This window comes from Octopus bimaculoides, chromosome 1 (genome assembly GCF_001194135.2).
Source record: "Octopus bimaculoides isolate UCB-OBI-ISO-001 chromosome 1, ASM119413v2, whole genome shotgun sequence".
NCBI lineage: Eukaryota > Metazoa > Mollusca > Cephalopoda > Octopoda > Octopodidae > Octopus > Octopus bimaculoides.
This window is the reverse complement of record NC_068981.1, coordinates 87,572,053-87,595,110: the sequence shown is the minus strand read 5'-3', so window position 1 is coordinate 87,595,110 and position 23,058 is coordinate 87,572,053. Positions and strand designations below refer to the sequence as shown.

Genomic DNA, 23,058 nt, shown 5'->3' with positions numbered 1-23,058 from the left:
CCTTTTTACAGGTTCCAGAAGACTGAAATTTTGGAATATGTGCATAAAGATTAATAGTATGGCATACATATCTCATGATTAGAATTTTTTTAGGGTGTGTAAAGAGGGAAAGAACCCTCATGTGCAATTTTGATGAAATTCGAATCATATCTATTCCAGTTCCTTACAGGAAATATAAGAGAAAAGTCTCATCCTTCAATTGCATGCAACACGGGCAACGCCGGGTATCTCTGCTAGTATATATATATATATATATATCCATCATCATTATTGTTTAACTTCCACCTTCCATGCTATATATATATATTTGTGTATATCGTCATCGCTTAACGTCTGCCTTCCATGCTATATTATATATATATATATCACCCTCCTCATCATTATTGTTTAACGTCTGCCTTCCATACTATATTATATATATATATATCTTTGGAGATTGTCAAAATGATGTGGACACCTCTGATGAGAACCCAATAGGCTTCAAAAATTGATTAAAGTTGTTCATTTTTTTCAGTCTGTGAAGAAATGGCTAAAATTTGCCGTTTATAATTATACCATATGTTACATTATATATATATATATATATATATATTATATATTTATATATTATACATATACAATTATGTTTTATTATATTTCATTCATTTCTAATGTATAAGTTTCAAGTGATTCACATAATATTTTTAATTTCTTTCAGGGATGGCAGGAACTATTTACTTTTTAGTCGATATGATGGACCCTTCGAAAGCAAAATTCCCAGCTTTTGAACTATAAAGTGTATTTGCTCTCAGCAATCTTGCCAGTGTTTTTTTTTTTAATATACATGTTTAAATTAATATTTTTGGGGAATAAATTTTAAGAATATTTGTGTTAACTTCCTAGTTAGTTAAAGCAATATTTCTTGAAGAGTTCACCACCTTAATTGCTATGGTACTGTACTCCTGCTTCGCAGAGTGTTAGCTTGTATCTACTGCAGAAGTTGTGTTGTTTTTGTGCAAGGTACTCACCAGTACTTGCTTAAGATTCCTTAATTAAGTACTTAACAAGAATTGATACATCTTTTGAAAGTGTTCAACAGAAATATTTCCTAAAAATAATATTGTTTTTATTTCACTTGTATTGCTTGTGTTTGAAAAAGAGGTGAACATTTCTTATATTTCTTATCCTTAAAGTTTCTAGCTTTGTGTCTAAATGAAATAGCCTGGAGAGGTTTATTAGGAACCACACCCTTTTATCCTATCACTCTATATTAGATAGCAGTTTCCTTCAGAAGCCATGTAAGTGTGCAACATGGTGAACTTGAAATATTAGTCCTTTTTTTTTCTTCTCATTCCTTATACATAAATATTCTTAATATTTATGTAAGATTTTAAAGCGAATAATTGCTTATTTTCTACTGATATCTAGAATTACTTATAGACATATGTTTGCACTAAGTTGTGTTGAATTTCAATTCATAATGTAAAAGCATTTTGAAAACGTGTACACATATTCATATATATATTTAGCTTTAATTTAGTGATGCTTTGAGATAATGAAGTATTTCTAAAAATTAACCCATTATGATATTAAATATAAAAAGTCTGGAAATTGGTATGCTGTTTTAATTGTATATTAATAACTGTATCCAGTTAATGGTTCCTAATTATAGAAATTATAAATACTTTTAAGAATGATCATTTTTCTGTTATTTACATTTCTCCAGAGAACAGCTGTCAATATTCACAAAATCTTTGAATTGTATCAATTCTGTTTTGAAAAGAAATCCCTAAACTTCAGTTCAGTATTTAATTTTTATTATGATTGTTTTTAATATCTTTTTAATAAAATTATCATACAGGAAACAAATTTTTTTATTTTTTATTTATATCACCATCAGCTTTCACATGCTGCAGTTGACTACATAAAACTGTGAGGCTTTCCTCCCAGTAATTATAATTTAAGGTTAGTTCCATCAATTCCTTTTTACAATTTCAAGTTTTCTTCAAAAATATGCAGTTTTCTTTGTTCCATTTTTATACCATCATGTTTTCTGCTCTCAGTGAACCAATTGATTAAAGTAACTCACTACCCATCATCCTACCAACCTTCCAGTCTGATATTTCTCAAAGCTATGTCAATTCTTTGGTGATTACTCTTGGCAGTGTGGAGGCGCAATGGCCCAGTGGTTAGGGCAGCGGACTTGCGGTCATAGGATCGCGGTTTCGATTCCCAGACCAGGCGTTGTGAGTGTTTATTGAGCGAAAACACGTAAATCTCCACGAGGCTCCGGCAGGGGATGGTGGCGAACCCTGCTGTACTCTTCCACTACAACTTTCTCTCACTCTTTCTTCCTGTTTCTGTTGTACCTGTAATTCAAAGGGTCAGCCTTGTCATATCCATGCCTCTTCTCTTGGATTGGAAGTGTCTGTCTCATAGATCACTCCATTGTAATATTTAATGACAAGAAGGCAGCAAGCTGGTAGGATTGTTAGCATACTGGGCTAAATGCTTAGTGGCATGTCATCCATCCTTATGTTCTTAGTTCAAAGTTCAAATTCCACTGACTTTGCCTTTCTTCCTTTTGGGGTTGATAAAATAAGTATGAGTTGAATTCTGGGGTCAGTGTAAGTTACTTACCCACTCCCCTGAAATTGCTGGCATTGTGCCAAAATTGGAAACAAATATTTTACAGTAAGTCTATCTCTCTCTTTCTCTCTCCCACATTTTACTAAGTTTAGTGTGACTCCTGGTTTTGTTAGGTATCTCTTATATGCTTTCTTTAGCAATTTATCGATCTTCTTACTGATACTTCTAACATTTGTAGATGGTGTTTAACTTTTCATCTTCTGCACAACACATAGAAAATATCCTCCAAAGCATTCATGACAACCTAGTCTACTTCAACACAATCTTTACACATGTCAAAGAATTAATCTTGCAACATGAAATTTTCCCAACTTGGGAGCAATACAGACCTAAAACCTTCCAACATTGCAAATAAGTCTCTGATGATCTTTCATAGTGATCACATATTATAACATTGCTAGGTTTCTTTTATTAGGACCACAAAATTCCAACAGAGTCTGGTCTAAAGTATAAATGTGATTTACATTATTCTTCACATATTTGGGATGGCATTGTGACAACACAAACCTCTTAGACTACATACAAAAGAGAAAAAGCCAGCTGATTAACTGGTAAAGATTCACTCACTAAAATACTAGACAAGACATTCTTTTTGAACCTTTTAGTATTTAAATTGGCCATATCAGGCCCAAATATTCTGCCTGTTTTATATTCAAACAGGCGAAATCCAGTCTCATATACTTGTCCTACAATGTCATTCTAAACACAAGCAGTCATACTAATGAAATCTCAAGGCTACAAGATAACGCATGATTTATTGAAAATAATGTGAATAAATAAGCATTGCATTTGACAGAGTTACCTGAATACGAAAGAGTTAATTTATTTCTAATCAAACTACAATAATCAATCCTAAACTGCAAGCTAAAAACTACCTCTGCCTAAGGCTTACCAATGCATTTGCTTCTGCTCCATTTCACAGATCAGCTCTTAAATACTTATTTTTCTCTATTCCTTTATAACTAGAGCTCATTTTGAGGTCTCCACTTTGGTTTTACATTTTCAATGTTAAATGATGATGATGATCATCATCATTCCAATGTGTTAGTAGGATGGTAAACACCCTTATGGATAAACTTGCAAAATATGAACATTTAATGTATTATCACTATCATTGAAAACTGTAACATTACTCTAATGATTTAAACTTTTCATTTGGACAACAGGGTAACTTGTGCCATCTTGAATATGATCATGTATGTGTAGCCCCAAAATAACATGTAGTTCTGTATAATGCACAGCATTAATTTTTAGGTTTAAAAATATAGGGGAAAAATTTGTATTACAAATGAATAAATATGATAACCTCATTATCTATATGATTATATTATTGAGTTAATATTTCTGTTTACTAGGATGTCAAGATCATTGTTTTATTTGAGCTGTAGTTTATGATTTGCTGTTGGAGACAAAGCTTACATATTGTTTAGACTGTCAAGTTTTTCTCAATAGCAAAATAATCAGTTCATTTGAGTATATTTAATCATGTTTTACTGAATGTTATTCATATTAAGGTAAACCAAATAAAATTTCCTTTCATAGACCAAAACAAAACTGAAAATATTAAGTTAAAAAATCATTTTATTAATATAATAACTATAAAGTATTAGTAAGTAGAAAAGAAAACATTGCCTTGATAGGGAAATAGTCATGCTCAATAAGCAGAAAAGGATTAGGTAGAAATTCTATACAGTGTACCCAGTGTAAAGACTGGATACATGAGGCATAGTGGAATCAATGAAAAGATAGACTTCATATGTGACAGATGTACAGGGACAATAAGTATAAGAGCACATGGGAAATAAGATACTCTCAATCTAATTAGCAGCAGGGGTATTTTGAGAGTATAGGAGCTAGAGTAAGAACAGGTTGAAAAAAAGTTAGAAACTCTTAATTATACAGGCTACAAAGAGTTTCTCTTTCAGAGTGAAAAATAGATTGTATCATACTTGAGTATGAATTGCAAATGTTGCATGGGAGTGAAACACTGGTCCTGAATGTAGAGGGCATGCAAAGAGTAGTGAGATATCAGCCTTGAGTGTAGAGGGTTTGCAAAGGCTAGAAAGTGCATGAACAAAGGAATGCAGATGAGCCAAGAGAACCATTATGTATAAAATGAACCGTGTAGTGTGCAAGAGAGATATCTGTGCTGGTATGGGCATATGATATCAGCTCTGTAGAGGAAAGCATGGGGCATCAAAGTGGATATAACCTGAAGAGGAGATCCACAAAGAATTGTGAAGACCGATCTCATAAAGGAGATGACTGATTACAAGCAGTTTGGTGGGAGATATGCCTGCCTGTGCAAGCATGGTGAAATGAATGTTAAAAGTATTTGAAGCTAAATGTTGCCATATATTTTCTCCTTTTTGCAAAACAATAAAGCACGACAGACAATCTCTATTTGTGTCAATTTCAAAATTACACACACATACAGTTTTTTGTTGTTTTTACAAATGCTTTATTCTATGCTGGCATAGGTTACATGAAACTTTGTTGAAATAATACTGTATGGTTGGATTCCTTTCCTGTCACCAACCTTTACTTATTTCCAAATAAGGTACTTATTCTAGTGGTTGTTTGGGCAACAAAATATGATTGCTGGATGTGTTTTTAAAGCATCAGTAAATATTAACATCATCTTAGAAATAGTAAGTGTGTAAACAATGTTAAAACACAACTAGGAGGATATAAACACTTGTACACAAACATATATGATGGGCATCCATACATTTTCAGTACAATTTCACACAAGGTTAGCCAGCAATGATAGAAGAGACATCATCATCATCATTGTTTAACGTCCGCTTTCCATGCTAGCATGGGTTGGATGATTTGACTGAGGACTGGTGAACTGGATGGCTGCACCAGGCTCCAATCTGATCTGGCAGAGTTTCTACAGCTGGATGCCCTTCCTAACACCAACCACTCCGAGAGTGTAGCGGGTGCTTTTACGTGCAACTGGCACGAGGGCCAGTCACGTGGTACTGGCAATGGCCACGCTCAAAATGGGTGTATTTTACGTGCCACCTGCACAGGAGCCAGTCCAGTGGCACTGGCAACGACCTCGCTCAAATGTCTTTTCACGTGCCAGGAAGGTGAAGCTGGTAACAATCACACTCAAATGGTGCTATTTACGTGCCACTGGCACGGAAGCCAGACAGCTGCTCTGGCACATGTATAACCATGTGTGTGGTGTGTCTGTATCATGATGATGATCATTCCTTCCTGGAGGTGAGGGCTTGCATCGTCTACAGAATCTAAGAGCAATATTGTAGAGAGCCTACAGCTGTGTGGTTCAGAAGTTTACTTCCCAACCACATGGTTCAAGGTTCAGTCCCACTGCATGGTACCTTAGGCAAGTGTCTTCTACTATAGCCAGCCAAAGGCCCTGTGACTGGATTTGGTAGATGGAAACTAAAAGCAGCCCATTGGATATATGTACATATATATATGTGTGTGTCTGTGAGTATGAGTACACTTGTGTCTCATTGTCTTGGCACAGTGTGGTAGTTGTAAATGAGTGTCACTGTCATGCAAGCAGTGTCACTCATTTCCAATATTCTGTGGAAACATGTCTGACCATGAGGAAATATTACCTTGCTTGGAAACAGGTATGGACTGGCAACAGGACAAGCATTTGGCCATAGAAAATCTGCCTCAATAAACTCCATTCAACCCATACAAGCATGTATGGATCTGGATGTTGTGCATTGCACTGGATATATGTGTGTAAGTGCATGCATATGCAACATTACTCATACATTATATACACACATGACATATGATAACAGTTAATCTGTCTGATCTGAGTTGAGTCCAGTGATGGAAATGGGTTTTAAGAACTGGGGATATGTTAAGGTCTGTTAGGGTGAGGTTGGTAAGGTGGGAGAATGGGCACTGTAAACTGAATGGGTACCATCACACCCAGCTGTAAAGTACAGAACATTGTCCTCCTACATACCCTTATTGCCATCACTGAGTCCCACCGACTTACAAATGAAAATAAAAACAATTGCTTTCAAAATTTCTAAAGATTATGAAGACATGATTATGAAGAAACCTTACCCATACATGGGCACAGATGTGGCTGTGTAGGAAAGAAGCTTGCTTCTCAACCACATAGTTCCGGGTTCAGTTCCACTGCATGACACCTTGGGCAAGTGTCTTCTACTATATCCTCAGGCGGACCAAAATCCTGTGAGTGGATTTCGTAGACAGAAACTGAAAGAAGCCTTTCATATATAAATATATCTACGTGTGTGTGTCTTTGTTTGTCCCCAACCACCACCTGACAACTGGTGATGGTATGTTTACACCAACAGAATAAGTACCAGGCTTAATAAAAGGCACTGGAGTTGATTCATTTGACTAAAAAATTCTCCAAGGTAGTGCCCAAGCATGGCCGCAGTCTAACAACCAAAACAAGTAAAAAATACATAGAAAGAACGAAGAAATAACAACCATTTCAGCTGAAATACATAGATAATAGAATCAAACAAACAACGCAAAATTATTTACAACTCAAAGCTTAAACTTTATCACATTGGCACAAATTCTTTACATATCTTCCTTAGTGTAAAAAAAATAAAACCAAAATTCAAAAATCCTCCTTACAACCAAAGACTACTACCATTTATCTTTTTTACCATTCACTAGATTTTATAATCTTGTGTATTGATAGGTTTGCCACCGGGGTCATTTTAAGAATTTTACATGAGAAATTTTATTGTATTCATTTCATCTGTAAAAGCTTCCTATAGAATGTTTTATACTTTTCTGCACATTGATATATTCCAATATACAGAATCTATTAATTCCTGCCAAGTTGTTATTTAGAATTACATGGTAATCCCAACTGAGTGTATAGAGAAGCAGTCTTTAACCCTTTAGCATTCACATTATTCTGTCAAAAGTAATGCTTATTAATTCATATCATTTTGAATTATTTTGTAGCTTTGAGATTTTGACGAGGTAGCTGGTAATTTTTAAAATGATATTGTAGGGTTAGTATGAGAGGCCATATCTGGCCGGTTTAAACATAAAACAGGTAGAATATTTTGGCTAGATATGACTGGTTGAAAATGCTAAAGGGTTAAATATTACACTTGCTTGAGGATCAGGAATAAAATCTTCAAGTAACAACCCACATATACTTGGCTTTGAATAAATATTATTCTATGGTGCCTAACAGTATTGTGTACTTTCTTTTATGCAAAAGTGAATTTCACATTTAGTGTGTGTGTGTGAGAGAGAGAAATGCAATTTATTAATCTCAAGATATTGCATGAATATGAAAAGCTCTCCTAAAAATTGTTTCAATATAATTTCCAATATACTAAACTCGTTTTTAGATCAATTCTATAAATATACTAAAAGCCTTATTAGCAGTGCAGCAGAAAGAAGTTTTTTTGAATACATTTTCATATTTTGGTGATAATAGAATAAATATTTAATATTAATTCATTCAGCATAGAAAATTACTTGTGTCAAGATACATATTTGATTATTTTAGGGTTTTGACTTTTGATACATTCTGGTCCATAGATACTTTTTGTTCTTTTAAGAAAAGATTTCACCATTTGCTTGACCACTTCATCAAAAAACAATGTTGACAGCTGAGAGTGTAATGCTGATCGGAATTCAAAAGCCACCTACAGAAAAGCAGAAGGAAATTAACATATAAGTTAGTTTCATTTAAAAATTGAAAAAAATATTTGGAACAAATTTAAATTGCTAACTAGATACTATTTTAAATCTGTATATGAACAACGATAAATATGAAAAGTATACTAATATGAAAAGAAGCTGGTAAAAATATTGAAGAGTAATGCTAGTTATTAAGAAATTAAAGATGTATACTATCTGTGTGACTGAAATTTTACAAAAATGTTCATAAAAGCATCAATCTTTTTGAATACTAACTGCAAAGTCAAGTACACAAGTGTTTTCGTTATTTGGTAAACCGGGTCTAAATCGCCATGTTGTTTCCAATAAATTAAATAGCTTGCCATTTGTGCATTCAGACTGAAATAATAAATGTGAAATTTATTAATTCTTGCAAATTGAAGCATTTTATTAAAGATATTATAATGCTGCATACTTATCTTAAAATGAACTTAAGCTCTAATTTAGTTTAGAGGTACAGTAAATATACATTCAAATTTAAATAATCATAGATGGAGTTTAAAACTATCAACAGAAAGAGTAAGCAGCATATCTTGTGTTTTCACTTCAAGAAGATATTTGATAGAAGTAGACATGCTGAAGTAAGGGAGATAATTAAGAATAATTGGTTCATTAGAATTGTTGAATCAGGAATAGTAACACAATCAGATATTTAAATTTTAGATGGTTGTTTTCAATGTCCCAATCTTAGTAATTGACTTTCTACTTGAGTTTTTAAAGAGTTAACACTTGAATTAAGGATTATATCAAGAACTCAATATACACAGTCAAGGAATTTCAGAAGCTTAAAATTCACAATGTTTATGTTATAAGCTTTTATGTCATATTTGAATGAGTTGTACAGCAAATATGATTTTGCAAAAATATTTCCATTTTCTCTGTATTTTGTGCTTTCATGTCTTAAACTAATTTCAATTGGTTTTGCATTCTCACTCTGAGAATGGAGAATGTGAATTAGATAAGGTTTTGAGAATATATCACAAAGGTAGAAGTATATCAAAGCAAATGAAATTTAGTGAAAAAGTAAAAGATACACATCTCTTTAAGAATAAAATATGTAAACCCATTTTCAGGTTAGAAAATTATTAATGAGTTTAAAATTTTTATTGAAATTTTAATTTAAGTAAATACGTTTTATACAATGTGCAAAACCTTTTTATAAGCAAAACTATTTTTCTGTAAAACAAGTATTACATTAAAATTATTGAATATAAACATACCTTCACTAAATGTGGCTTAGCTAAAGTCACTACAGATGTATACTGCTCTATAAGTGGAGGAAAACCAATCTGTAATTTTGCTTTAAAGTGGTTTGGCAGCCTATGAAATATAACGGCCTTTGTACACCAAGGAACAAACTCAGGATACCTTTCAACATCTGCTACAACTGTGAATATTTGCTCCATTGAATAGCTGCAAAAGAAACCAAGAAGCTATGACTTTCTGCATCAGTTTTCCTGTTGGGCAGCAGAAGTATTGAAATGTTACACTAAATGCTTTATAGTATTTAGTTCTGATCTTCTGCATTCTGAGCCTAATAACTATCAGGGTTAACTTTGCCTTTCATTCTTTGGGGTTTAACAAGGTGAGTTCCAATGTGCCAATGTTAAAAATCAATATAAATAATACTAATACTATTTTAGTAATTATTCTATTGGTCTATTAGTGCTGAAAGAAGTAAAGCAATAGAGCTAACCAGGTTACTGGAAGGATGCTATGAATGCAATTTCAAAAATATATTCAACTTACTTTGTGTGGAAATGAAATCATCACAAAGTAAACTTTGTTTTTGAATACACAAGCATTTCATTAAATAACCAACAATTTTAGGTAGCCAAGTCAAATACATCTCTCCCTAACAAAATTTGGTTTGTGTCTAGCCATCCATTAACTGTATTTACTTATATGACCTTCTCTAACCATGTGTCACACTCTACATACTTATCCACCCACCTTTCTCAATTCTTTGTCCATATTCTCTTATACTTATCTTGTACTTTGAGAGTACTCTCAGACACATAGTCACACACTGTCTTCTTTCAAGCTACTCCCACCCACCCTTATACTGGGTCATCCCATAAACAGTGCAGTTTTTTTATACTTCTTTTATTTTTCAAAATTAAGATAAAGTTCTTTTTAAATCTAAAATATACTTTACAATTCTCTTCTATCTATCTGGTAGACTTGCAAGGCCCCTCTTCCAAAATTCACCTGTCTGTGATGAAAAATACTCCTCCAGTACTGTTCTGACCTTGTCCACAGAATTTATTTTTCTGTCCAAATGATTTTGAAGACTGCAGAATAAATGATAATCAGATGGGGCAATGTCTGGCGAATACAGTGGGTGGGGCATTGTTTCCCATTCAAACTGCTCCAGCCTTTGGAATGTCATCCTCGCTGTATGTGGCCGAACATTATCCTGATGGAAGAACACCTTTTGTGTTGAAACCAAAGATGGTCGTTTCTCTTCTAGTGCTGACTTAAGCCTCTCAAGCTACTTGCAGTAGATCTTTGTTATCATTTGGTTGGGGTTTAAAAGTTCAAAGTGGACTAAACCTTCTATATCCCACCAAACAGATAACAACACCTTACGTGGGTGAAGACCTTCTCTAGCCTGGGGTACCAGTGTTTCTCTTTCCCTACCCACTGTCTTCAGTACTTGACATTTTTATAGAGAACCAAGTTCTCATCACCAGTCACTATTTGGTCAAAAAAAGGTTCATTCGTGAGACGTGACAGCAAAGAAGAGCACACATTCACCCTCCGAATGCAATTAGATGTGGAAAGTTTGTAAGGAACACACTGACCCAATTTGTTGACTTTTCTGATGGCACACAGGTGTCAATGCATAGTTGAATGACCAAATCCAAACTTCTCTGCTAGTTCCTCAACAGTTACAATGGAATTTTGTACCATCAGGGTTTGCAGGGCGTCCTAGTTGAGCTCTACAGATCTTCCAGGACAAGGATCATCTTCTAGGCTGTAGTTTCTGGCTCGGAATTTCTGGAACCACAGTTGACACTGGCTTATACTTATTGTCCAATCCCCATATACTGAATTAATATTCCTTGCACTTTCCATTGCCTTCATAAAACAAAATATGCCGAATATGCTCCTTTGTTACTTCTATTATAGCTTTGAAAACATAACTGTTAAAATCGAATCTTCAAAAGTTGCACTAAGAATAAGCACAAGGTAAGATTACTACCTGCTTTTATAACAAGTTGATGTGGGTGGTTTATCCCATCTCCCTCTGACTTTTAGTTCATGCAATTGAAAAAACCGCATTATTTATGGGATGACCCAATATAATGCAGGATAGCTATGTACCTCTTCTATAGCAAAACTCATGTGCTTGTCCATCTACCATACTTTCGCCTCTTAATACCTGGAATAAAACCATTTCCTTCTCTATTACACCTTCACTTGATCAAGTTCTTTTCTTTGTCTTGTGAATTACTTGGCAATCTTACTAGTGTTTATGTCATGAAAAAAAAAAACAGCACCCAGTACACTCCATAGTAGTTGGTATTAGGAAAGGCCATCCAGCTATAGAAACCATGCCAAAATAAACACTAGAGCCCAAAGCAGACCTCCAAACCATGCCAACAGAGAGGACGGATGTTAACTGATGATGATTACAAAATAATTTTAAATAAGTGTTTTTAAAAGAATTAAAATTATCTTACATAAACTAGTGATATAACTTAAAGTTATTTTGAAGAAATATATGTTATTTTTAAGATAAATCAAAAGGAAAAGTCTATTGTAGATGTGTAATTTAAATTTAAATTGCCTGGCAACAGTCTTAATCTCACCATTTAAAATAAGTCATTATTCACATCTATTTTTCCATGTTACTATTGTTTGGAAAATATTGCTCATCATCAAATGTCTAGCACAGTCACTTCTGTGCATTTCAGCTGATGCTTTCAATGTCCAGCTTTTCTCTTGGTTCACTTCTCAAGTAGCACTAGGAGTTCATGCACTCTCTTACTACTGAGCATTCTGATCTTTGCAATTTTAACCTTTAGGTTTTAAATTCTAGATAATGTCATAAGGAAACCTGAAATTCATCAACAGAGTCAAGTCCTGAACATATAAAGGCTCCCAGCATCAAACAATCCTTATTTACTATAGTCCTTGAACATAAGGACAATAAAGAAAAGAAAGTTGAGGATAGAGACCTACTAGACCCCCTGCTTGTATGTTAGATTCCATACTAAATCTGTTGCTTACAGCATACCTGTACATGGAATGCATAACTCTCACAGTCCATTCACTTCATTTACACCTAGTTTCCCTATCATCCAACAGATTACAAAGTAAGAGGCTATCAAAAGCTATCCTAGAGGGACAAATGCAGTGTTAAGCTGTTGTTCCATTCCTTAGAGAAAAACACAAACAATATCTTATCCACATTAATCCTATCCCAAACTAATTTTACTAAAATCTTCTCACGACTTCAATTTTAAGCTTTTGAAAATGCACCTCAGCAATGCCTCTCCTTTGTCCTTGTAGCTATTAATGATACAGCTATGCCAGTCTTTAGGGGATAGAACATTTCTGTACTACTTGATTTAACTAAATAACTAACTAGCCTTAAGCCTTCAGCATCTCAGCAACTATTCCTGTTGGAGTTGTTGCTACACTGCCTTCATTTCTTTAATCACTTTATTAACCCTGAACATGACAGTTTCACTGGTAGGGAATGAAAACTATAACTTCTACTCAGAATCTTAAATATCTATTAGACTTAAAGCTTTTATCTATGATAGAAGTAACCTTTTCTTTCAGATTTTCCTCCCGTGAGGAAAAGATGGACTAAATTTTACCTTTCAAAGAAGATAAAATTTATTTCATCTTTTCATAGCATTTTAAATAATGAACTACAAGAGGGAAATCTGAAGGAAAATGATTTTATTAGTTACAAGAAAAGAATTTGTTAGAACATGTATAGCTCTGTAGATGTGTATGTGCTAACAGCATTAATTTCAAAATAAGTTGGGAAAGCTTTTATTGGTCATTCATCTACAGTATATGCTCTGAGGACATCAAATGTTTTCATGAAACTGAATTAAAATATTTAGCATTTGTGATATTCACATCAAAATTGTAAAAATTATCCAACAAAAAATTTTCTAGATTCTAATTTAAAATAAACATATTACTTGCCCAAGAAGTCTTCGTTCAGAATATTCCTTTCGTCTATTGTTGAAATTTGGCAATGTAAACAGTTCTCTTTTTTCTTGTCTCCATGGCCTAGGTTTAAATAAAATATCAATACATTATAAATTACATTGTTATGTCTTTATACTGAAACTGAGAAGTAGAAACACACATAAAACAAATGATGAGATTATGTCTGTTGTAATTGGTAAATTCTATATAGTTTTCACTAGGATGTTTAATAGTTAAAGAGGAAATGATATTTGATTGAAAATTACAAGAGAGACTATAATCTATTTAGAAAATATGCTGAATTTTAGAAAAACTTAGAAAATAACTACAAACTGAATGGAGATTGACACCTCAATAACGTTATTCAAATCATAAGTGGTTGCTGTTGAAATATATTATATATTCTTAAGAAATGAAATGCAAATACAGGAAAAAAAAATTAACAGTACAAAGTGTCATGCTTCATGTTATTATTATTATCATCATCATCATCATCATTGTTTAACGTCCGCTTTCCATGCTGGCATGAGTTGGACTGGTGAGCCAGATGGCTGCACCAGGCTCCAATCTAATCTGGCAGAGTTTCTACAGCTGGATGCTCTTCCTAACGCCAACCACTCTGAGAGTGCAGTGGGTGCTTTTACGTGCCACTGGCACGAGGGCCAGTCAGGCAGTACTGGTGACGGCCACGCTAAAATGGTGTTTTTTATGTGCCACCTGCACAGGAGCCAGTCCTGTGGCACTGGCAACGACCTCGCTCGAATGTTGTTTTTCACGTGCCACCAGCAGAAGTGCTAGTAAGGCAATGCTAGTAATGATCATGCTCGAATGGTGCTTTTTATGTGCCACTGGCATGGGAGCCAGTCAGTGGCCATGGCAACGATCACGCTCGGATGGTGCTTTTAACGTTCCACTGGCACGGGTGTCAGTCAGGCAATGCTATTAATTCTTAAATTGGTCTGAGCTCACACTCCAGTTTAAAAGAAAAAATGTGTTAATTATACTTCTTTTACCTGTGTAAAATTTGTCCATTGCGAATAACTTTTAGACAAGAGTGTCTCATATATCTAGACAAATGATGAGTCCGGACCATTAACTCCATATTTGTGTCATATTGGTCAATCACTACAACAGGTACTAATATATTATGACATGGCTAAAAAAAAAGAAACAAACAATAGTTAAAAAAATCTTGAAACACATTACTGTTGATATAAGGTCATCCCATAAATAATGTCTGAAATATCCTATATGTAATTTGTATCAAATTTTACAGTATTCTAAAGTGTCAGATGGTATTGACTGATACTCATATGAATTTGGAAACCTCTAACTTAATATAATTTCTTTTTGTAGAATAATCTGACTGAATTAATTACTAATATTAACTCCTCAAAGATGGACATATCAAAGGAACATTTAAGGCACATAATGCTTTTATGAGTTTAAAAAGGGAAACAGTGCAGTAGAACCAACCTGAAATATTCATTCTGCTTGTTAGGAAGAGTGCTTGAATTAAAGAAGTTGCAGAAGATGGTTTGAAAAGTTAAAAAATGATAATTTTGGCCTACGAGAGAGGCCATGAATAGAAAACCCTGTCGAATTTGATGAGGAGTTTCTTTTGTCAGAGTTTGAGAAATATTATGCTGCGTTAGTTGAAGAATTGGAGAGTAAGCTCAGTTCAAGTCATTCAACTGTTCACTGCCATCTTCAGCAGCTTGGAAAGGTGCCCAAACTTGGAAAATGGGTTCCCATGATTTAAGAGAATCTAACCGAAAATCACTAGTGAACATCTGCTCATCTCTTCACTCTTGTGAACATATCTCACTATTTTTGGACAGATTAGGGACTGGTGATGAAAAATGGATTGGATTTTTTTATGAAAATGTTAAGTGGTGCAGGTAATGGCTTAGTTGTGGAGAACAAGCTAAACCACAACCCCAAAAGGACCGCCATGCAAAAAAGGTTCTTCTTCCTGTTTGGTAGGATTGTATTGGAGTCACTGTGTCCTTTATTAAAATTCCTCTTGGTTTGTTAGTAATGTAGGCAACTGGAAATATGTTAAGTGTTTTAAGTGGTTGGAACTTTAAGGAACTCCTACTTTTACTGATGAAAAATTCTCTCTCTCTCTCTGTATGTCACATAAAATGTGTGTTAAGAGCATGGTTCAGTTCAGTTATAGAAAACAAGATTTACAGCATTTCAATTAGATATAACATTTCAATTAGATGTGCATTGAACACTACATTTGAAATAGAAGCAGTTTATTTGTTACTTTTTCGTGCGGGTGACACGTAAAAGCACCCACTACACTCTCTGAGTGGTTGGCGTTAGGAAGGGCATCCAGCTGTAGAAACTCTGCCAAATCAGACTGGAGCCTGGTGTTGCCATCCGGTTTCACCAGTCCTCAGTCAAATCGTCCAACCCATGCTAGCATGGAAAGCGGACGTTAAACGATGATGATGATGATGTGTTAATATACATTGCAGCTTAATTGATTTCCCATTCCTTAAGCAGTTGAAAGACATCTCTCTTCCTGGATAGGGGTCAGTATATATTTTAACCCTTTAGCATTCATATTACTCTGTCAAATATAATGTTATGTTATTCACATTGTTTTGAATTAATTATGCATTATCTCATAGTTTCGATATTTCAATGGTGTAATTGTTTATTTTTAGAATGATATTGTTGGGTAGATGTGAGAGGTCAGATTTGGCTGGCTTAAACATAAAACAGATAGAATATTTGGGAAGGATATCACCTGGATCGGCCAGGCTGTCTGGTACTCAGTCAGCTCCACTGGCCACAGCATTTGCTCCATTCCCCTTGTGCTCTTGCCATTCTCCTCCATGTTGCCCAAACATTTTTCTTAAATCATCTTCCCACCTGACTGAAGGTCTTCTGAGTGGTCTTCCACTCACACAGGTACCACTCAACAACTGCATGGGTCCACCAATTGTTTGCAAATCTTGCAACATGACCTGCCCATCATAGCTGGATAGGGCTGGTTTAAATGCTAAAAGGTTACAGTGTATTTTTAATAAGTAGATTTGAATTAGTATTAAATGCTAAAAACATTTGTTGAGAATACAATGCTCCTATTGCTTGAAGTATCAATTATACCTAACTTTGGTACATAGCACAGTAAAAATCATAGGACACAAAACATACACATCTTGGCCAGTAGGTCTCTACTCTAACAACTTGACTAGCTGTTGTTCTGAGAAATACTAAATATGATTATGGTGTAGAATTAGCTGTAGAAATATAATTTGGGATGGTAATTCAGTTTGATAGCTAGAGACCTCTATCTGCATCTGAATGTGTTGGCTTGGGTTTTTTATTTTATTTCAGTGGAAACAAACCAGAAAGAATTTAAAAAAAATAACACAGTGGTCTATAATCTATTTATACAAAATCTCCTCTCTTCACAATATCAAAGTACAAGTGAAAGGCCTCCAGATTCAGGTCAATACAATTTGGCACTAGTGTTGTCTGCAGAATACAAAAGGCTGAAACAGATACTGCAAAGCATCTCATCCAACACTCTAACAGTTCAGTTTAGCACTGTCTTGGATTGATACTTTTTATTGTCCCCAAAAGGATGAAAGACAAAATTGACCTCACCAGGATATGAACCCAAAGCACAGAGAACCAAAGCAAATATCTTTTCTTCTATTGATACAAAGCCTGAAATTTTAGTGGGGGTGGCTAATCAACTACAACAATCTCAGTGTTCATCTGGTACATATCTTATCAACCTGCAAAGGATGAAAGACAAAGTTGATCTTGGTAGAATTTGAACTCAGAACATAAAGCTGGAAAAATTCTGCATAGTATTTTGTCCTGACTGCAATGTTGTTTACCTTTAAAAAATACAACCTTTTTTTCCCCCTCTGTTGATGGAACTTTTTTGTTTCTTATATTTAACATCGATGTGGTGTGCAAAAGAGATGGCTGCACTGGTATGGTCATGTGTTGCATATGGATGAGGATAGCTGTGTGTAAAAGTGTCACACCCTAGCAGTAGAGGGAACCTGTGGAAGAGGTAGACCCAGAAAGAGCTGGCCCTTGTGCTGGTGGCACGTAAAAAGTACTCACTACACTCTTGGAGTGGTTGGTGTTAGGAAGGGTATCCAACTGTAGAAACCTTGCCAGATCAGATTGGAGCCTAGTACAGCCTTCTGGCTTGCCAGTCCTCAGTCAAACTGTCCAACCCATGCCAGCATAGAAAGCAGACGTTAAACGACGATGATGATGATGAATGTATTTCATTCCTCTAAAACATGCAAGGTTTGTTCCAATAAACTAATCCTGTTATAAATATCAATTTAAGTGATGAAGATTGACTATGGGAATGCTGTAAGATAAATGAAGACCTCATGTTCTAAACCTCAGTGTCATCTTAAGACATAGAGACATTGAGCAATTGCCCAGGGGCCCAATTATGATATATGCATGTTGTAGCTTGCTGTCAATAAATATATACTACAGGACCAGTGCACTGATTTCCCTGGGTAATATAAGTATAATGCTACTAAGACAGTCCTGCTTAACATCATCATCATAATCCTCATCATCGTTTTACATCGGTTTTCCATGCTGGCATGGGCTGCCCAGGTTCCAATTGTCTGTTTTGGCATGATTTCTATGGATGGATGCCCTTCCTAATGCCAACCACTTTACAGTGTGCTGGGTGCTTTTTACATGCCACCGACATTGGTGCATCTACGTGGCACTGGCACGAGTGCATTTTATATAGAATCAACATAGATGCATTTTATGTGGCACCAGTACCTGCAAGACAAAGACTTCTCAGCTGGGAAAGGGAGTGGGGGGATGGCCATAAAAGACATGCCTGTATGTATGGTTGGCTGCGATTTTACTTAGCTTAAACTCCATCAAACCTGATTTTCTCTTCTGGAATTGATAAAATAAGTACCAGTAAAATATTTTGTCAAAGAAATTAACGTTCCTAACATTGTTACAGATTGGCCTTCTATTGAATCAAAGAGAACTTTTCATTAGATTTTTTAATAACAAACGAAGTAGAAAGTTTTCTGTTTAAAACACATAATCCGAGTAAATTTGGGAGTTTATTACTAGTGGAATCAGTTTTGTGGTATCATACGACCAATTCACTAACAATCATTTACGTTCTAAGTTCAAATTCAGCCAGGTCAACCTTAGTCTTTCATCCTTATAGGAGTGATAAGATAGTGTGCATATGTGCGTATATAATCGATTATAACCTCCTCCAAAACCTGTTGCCTGCCACATATGTTACAAATCAACATTATCATCATTATTAAACAGGTTTTCGTCGGTTGACACCGTTTAATTGCAGACGAATAAAAGAATCAAGCTTTCATAAAAAAAAGATAACGTCTAGAGAGAAATTAACAGGCAAATCCTTAAAACTTAGTAACAAATAGTTTCGAAGACGCTATTGTATAGGTATGCTGATCCAGTCTTCACGGGTGTTACCGTGCAAACAATGGAGATTGGAATGAACAGGATACTAATTAAATGTTTGCTAACTAATTAAATGTTTAATCAAAAGAAATCCTAATTTTTATAAATTTAAGTGACTAAGATTGACGCCAAATTTAGCTTATATTGATTATGGAAAGAATATATTGCGAGGAAACAATTTACAAAAACTATTAAAAGCTTGTGTAAACAAAACTACTTACGTAACGTAATCATATCCCATATATGCCATAAGAATCAAAGAAAGTGTCGAAAGTAAGCTGTAGTGATATTGGTCACAAACAGTGATTTGGCAATGATGACAAATGATAGGTTGGTGAAAATGGTTTAATATCACACCCTTTCAAGAACTGTCATTTCAAAAATTACAAGTTTTGAGACAGAGTTGACACTCAGGAAAAAGAAAAATGACACCTTTTCATGCTGTCATTCCCTGATAGAACAAAATAAGCAAAAATAAATATCGCTTTCTTGGTGCGAGGAATTCTGCATATGTCAGTTTATATGTTCCGTTATATGAAAGATACACCACAAAAAGGTTATCTTTTTATCATTTAAATGGTTACCATTGACGATGAAGGAATAATCAACAACGAGGAATTTAATTATTGAAGCATTTTTTAGAGAACAAAATAAATTAACTTCTTAAAAAGTACTTTAAATACTTGTTTGGAAAATTATAATTTTAATGTAAACTAAACCGACATTTTGTTAAGAATCTTAGAATCAAAATACGTATAAAATTTAAATTTGTTTTATATGAATTGATTTACTTGTTCTCTCTTCACATATTCTACTTGTATATTATCATAGTAAGCATCTAACCAAAATTATCTAACTTAGGTAGGATATATGGAATATCACACACATCCCACTGTATATTTCTTAAACTTTATATTTATTCACCGACATTATATTTATATGCAAAAAACATTTGAAACAATAAGTCAAAACCAAAATATAATACCAATATTAGAGTGACATTGAAAGTTCAAAAAGCAGAACATGACGATGGGAAATCTAATGTAAACATGTGGTATTTGATGGCCTTGATCGATCGATCAGTGACACTTTAAAAGGTGAATGTCAGAAAACCATTCAAAATTAAACATATGAGAAGTTACAAGAATGGAAGGAAATTTGTTATAATTAAAATCATTAATGTAAATAGCAGAATACACAGTTTTACGCTCACCTTAAAAATGCGCGTACTGATGTCCTCGAAAAGTACTGAAGTGGTTGCCGGAGAACTACTTTCTTAGTTACTTCCCTTCGTACATTTTATCGCCGAAAGTTGTTGTTGTTGGCATTCCGTCGCTTACGACGTCGAGGGTTCCAGTTGATCCGATCAACGGAACAGCCTGCTCGTGAAATTAACGTGCAAGTGGCTGAGCACTCCACAGACACGTGTACGTAGTTCTCGGGGATATTCAGCGTGACACAGTGTGACAAGGCTGGCCCTTTGAAATACAGGCACAACAGAAACAGGAAGAAAGAGTGAGAGAAAGTTGTGGCGAAAGAGTACAGCAGGGTTCGCCACTATCCCCTGCCGGAGCTTCGTGGAGCTTTAGGTGTTTTCACTCAATAAACACTCACAACGCCCGGTCTGGGAATCGAAACCGCGAGTCCGCTGCCCTAACCACTGGGCCATTGCACCTCCATCGTCGAAAGTATAAAAGGCATAAAAATATAATTCACTTCGCATTCTTTCTACTTGCATTTAAAATCATCACTCGGAATAAAAGCAATTGAGGGAGCGACTAGATAAGACAAGGGTAACCAGCGGTCCACGGGACTTTCTGAGTGACACGCCTTGCCTAACGAAAAATTACTTAAAATTTTTTTTTAGTAGTGCGGCCTGCTTCTCAGAAAAGGGTGAGCATGTCTCTACTAGATCGTCTCTCACTCAGTCTGCTTGAAATAGCAACAAAATCTCCATCAAACAACACCCTATGTTTCTTAGAAAAGAACATAGTCTATAAAGTGATCCTGAATTCATTCTCTGTATACTGGAAAAAAAGAGAGGATGGTCACGGCTGGAATGCCTTTGATCATAAGTTTGATTGGTCATGGTTGAAATAAGTTAAACAACAATTACAGCCACCACTCATTGGTTTCTAACATAAACAAAGACCTGTTATATAAAACGGTTATGTCTGAGGAAACTACGGTAGCTGGCAATTTATGTACACACACACACACACACAACGTCCACTTTTCCATCTTTGCATAGGTCAAAAGGAATTTGTTGAGACAGATTTTCTAGAGTTGGATGCGCTTTCTGTCGCCAACCCACATCTATTTTCAAGCAAGGTAATATCTTCCCATGGATAGACATATTTTTTTTATGGAAGATTGGAAATGAACAACATCGTTTGTATGTTGGTGATGTTCTTTTACAATCATCACATGATATCAAGCGGACGGTAGATGACAGTATAAAATCTGCCTCAACAAATTTTGTGACTCATGAAAGCATAGAAAATAGCAGACGGTATTGTGGTTTAAACATGCCATATAACCCCTCATAACTTCATTATTTTTTTGAATTTTCCTAAATTTTTTTTGCGAATTTGTATTGTACAAATGGGAATTCACACGACTATGAAATTTTAAAAATCACAGTCCGAATTTTTGGCTTAAATTCCAGCAATAGACTATTAAATGTGTTTATGGGGAGATAGATTTTTAAAATCACCGATACGTCAGACTGACAGACAAACTAGTAGGGTATGAGGTGGTCGTGCGATGTGCTTAAAGTAACAGCTAAATAGCTTTTAAATCACGCACGACTTTTTTTTTTGAATAATCGTATGAATTCCCGTGTATAGATTACAAATTCGCAAAAAATTTTTTTTTAATACCAGAAAATGGTGCTTAAAGCAGAATTCCTCCAAATAGTATCTTTGAAAATGAAACTTTTGCTGCTAAGCTTTTACTTACGACTCTTTCTTGTTAACATCTTGCTGGATGCTATTTTCCCCCCATTTCTTATTTTTTAACTGTAGTTAATATCTGTAGAATGAAAGATATCTTTTGTAAATGAAAGGTGTCAACTGACTAAAGCCTATTTAATAACGATAGTGATGCTGATTCTAACATATGCTAAAAGCAACAGGTTTTGAGGGAATGTATAATCAATAATACATACGTACATGTATTAAATTAGATTAATATATATACATGGGTGCAGGCATGGCTGTGTGGTGAGGAGCTTGCTTCCCAACCACATGGTTCCCCATTCAGTCCCACTGTGTGGAACCGTGAGCAAGTGTCTTCCATAGTCTCAGGCCGACCAAAACCCTGTGAGTGGATTTGGTTGATGGAAACTGAAAGAAGCCTGTCGTATATATGTATATATATACGTATATCTATGTGTGTGTGTTTGTGTTTGTTCCCCCACCATCACTTGACAACCAGCAATAGTGTGTTTATGTTCCCCATAACAGTTCAGTAAAAGATACTGATAGAATTATAGGAAAGTTGGTTATACATCATTAGATGTATACCTGACTTTCCTATATAATATTAAGAATATAACGGAACGCTGAACTCCAGACTATCAACTTAAACAACACTTTATTTAGGTGGTAAATATATACATCTTTGGCTCTTGTTACAGCTTCTATGTGTGTGAGCATAGTTGTTGGGACGTTATGTAGATGTGAGCAAGCTGTCGAGTGTAAGTCCAAAAGATGGAGAGTGACAGCTATACACGTAAAGAGACTGTCTCCGGGTTGGAATCTCAGAGACACTGCTTGACACGTCCATGCTCTATTGCTGGCCAGCAAGAAAGAGAATGAATTGAGCGGGAACGCTTGGTTGTTTAATTCTACGCATGCGTGAGACTACGCATGCGCACGGCGTTACTACAGGGCTCCCTTGCCAGTGCGAGAAACGCACGATAATATTAAATCTGTTAGAACGCCTGAGGCAGGATGGCCACTGAAAACCACCCACAAGATGTAGCACAAAACACACACAAAGAAAAATCAAAGAAATGAATGTACACTTGTGAGATACATGCATGCAATTTACGAATGAAATGACAATGACAAAACAACC

At 35.0% G+C, this 23,058-nt stretch overlaps 2 protein-coding genes across 6 annotated transcripts in view; one reads left to right on the top strand and one right to left on the bottom strand.

Moving 5' to 3' along the window:
- LOC106876326 (lanC-like protein 2) overlaps positions 1-874 on the top strand; it is a 20,605-nt gene extending 19,731 nt beyond the window's left edge. Inside the window, exon 9 of the mRNA XM_014924827.2 lies at positions 698-874. Coding sequence (XP_014780313.1) covers positions 698-774 — 77 coding nt within the window. The 3' untranslated portion in view covers positions 775-874. The remainder of the gene's footprint in view (positions 1-697) is intronic.
- A 3,317-nt stretch (positions 875-4,191) lies between these two features.
- On the bottom strand, positions 4,192-20,349 carry LOC106876320 (coenzyme Q-binding protein COQ10 homolog B, mitochondrial). Of its 5 annotated transcripts, none has more exons than XM_052968058.1 (6): positions 20,189-20,343; positions 14,511-14,653; positions 13,488-13,578; positions 9,537-9,729; positions 8,554-8,655; positions 4,192-8,282 (listed from the first exon to the last, which is right to left on the bottom strand). In XM_052968058.1, exons 2-6 carry the CDS (start codon positions 14,527-14,529, stop codon positions 8,118-8,120), a joined length of 570 nt encoding a protein of 189 aa, XP_052824018.1. In that variant the 5' UTR covers positions 14,530-14,653; positions 20,189-20,343; the 3' UTR covers positions 4,192-8,117. The 5 variants fall into 5 exon arrangements, with proteins under 5 accessions (XP_052824018.1, XP_014780306.1, XP_052824021.1 ...); XM_014924820.2 differs by having other exon boundaries at positions 13,492-13,578; positions 20,189-20,326; XM_052968061.1 differs by lacking the exon at positions 20,189-20,343 and adding an exon at positions 19,197-19,528.
- Positions 20,350-23,058: the final 2,709 nt, after the last annotated feature.

Excerpts from the sequence above, each read along its gene's own strand:
- LOC106876320 (XM_014924820.2), bottom strand. The coding sequence starts at position 14,599 with ATGGAGTTAATGGTCCGGACTCATCATTTGTCTAGATATATGAGACAC. Across the intron at positions 13,579-14,510 it reads AATGGACAAATTTTACACAG|GCCATGGAGACAAGAAAAAA; the intron begins GTAAAAGAAGTA and ends ATTTAAACCTAG. Across the intron at positions 9,730-13,491 it reads TCTGAACGAAGACTTCTTGG|CTATTCAATGGAGCAAATAT; the intron begins GCAAGTAATATG and ends TTTCTTTTGCAG.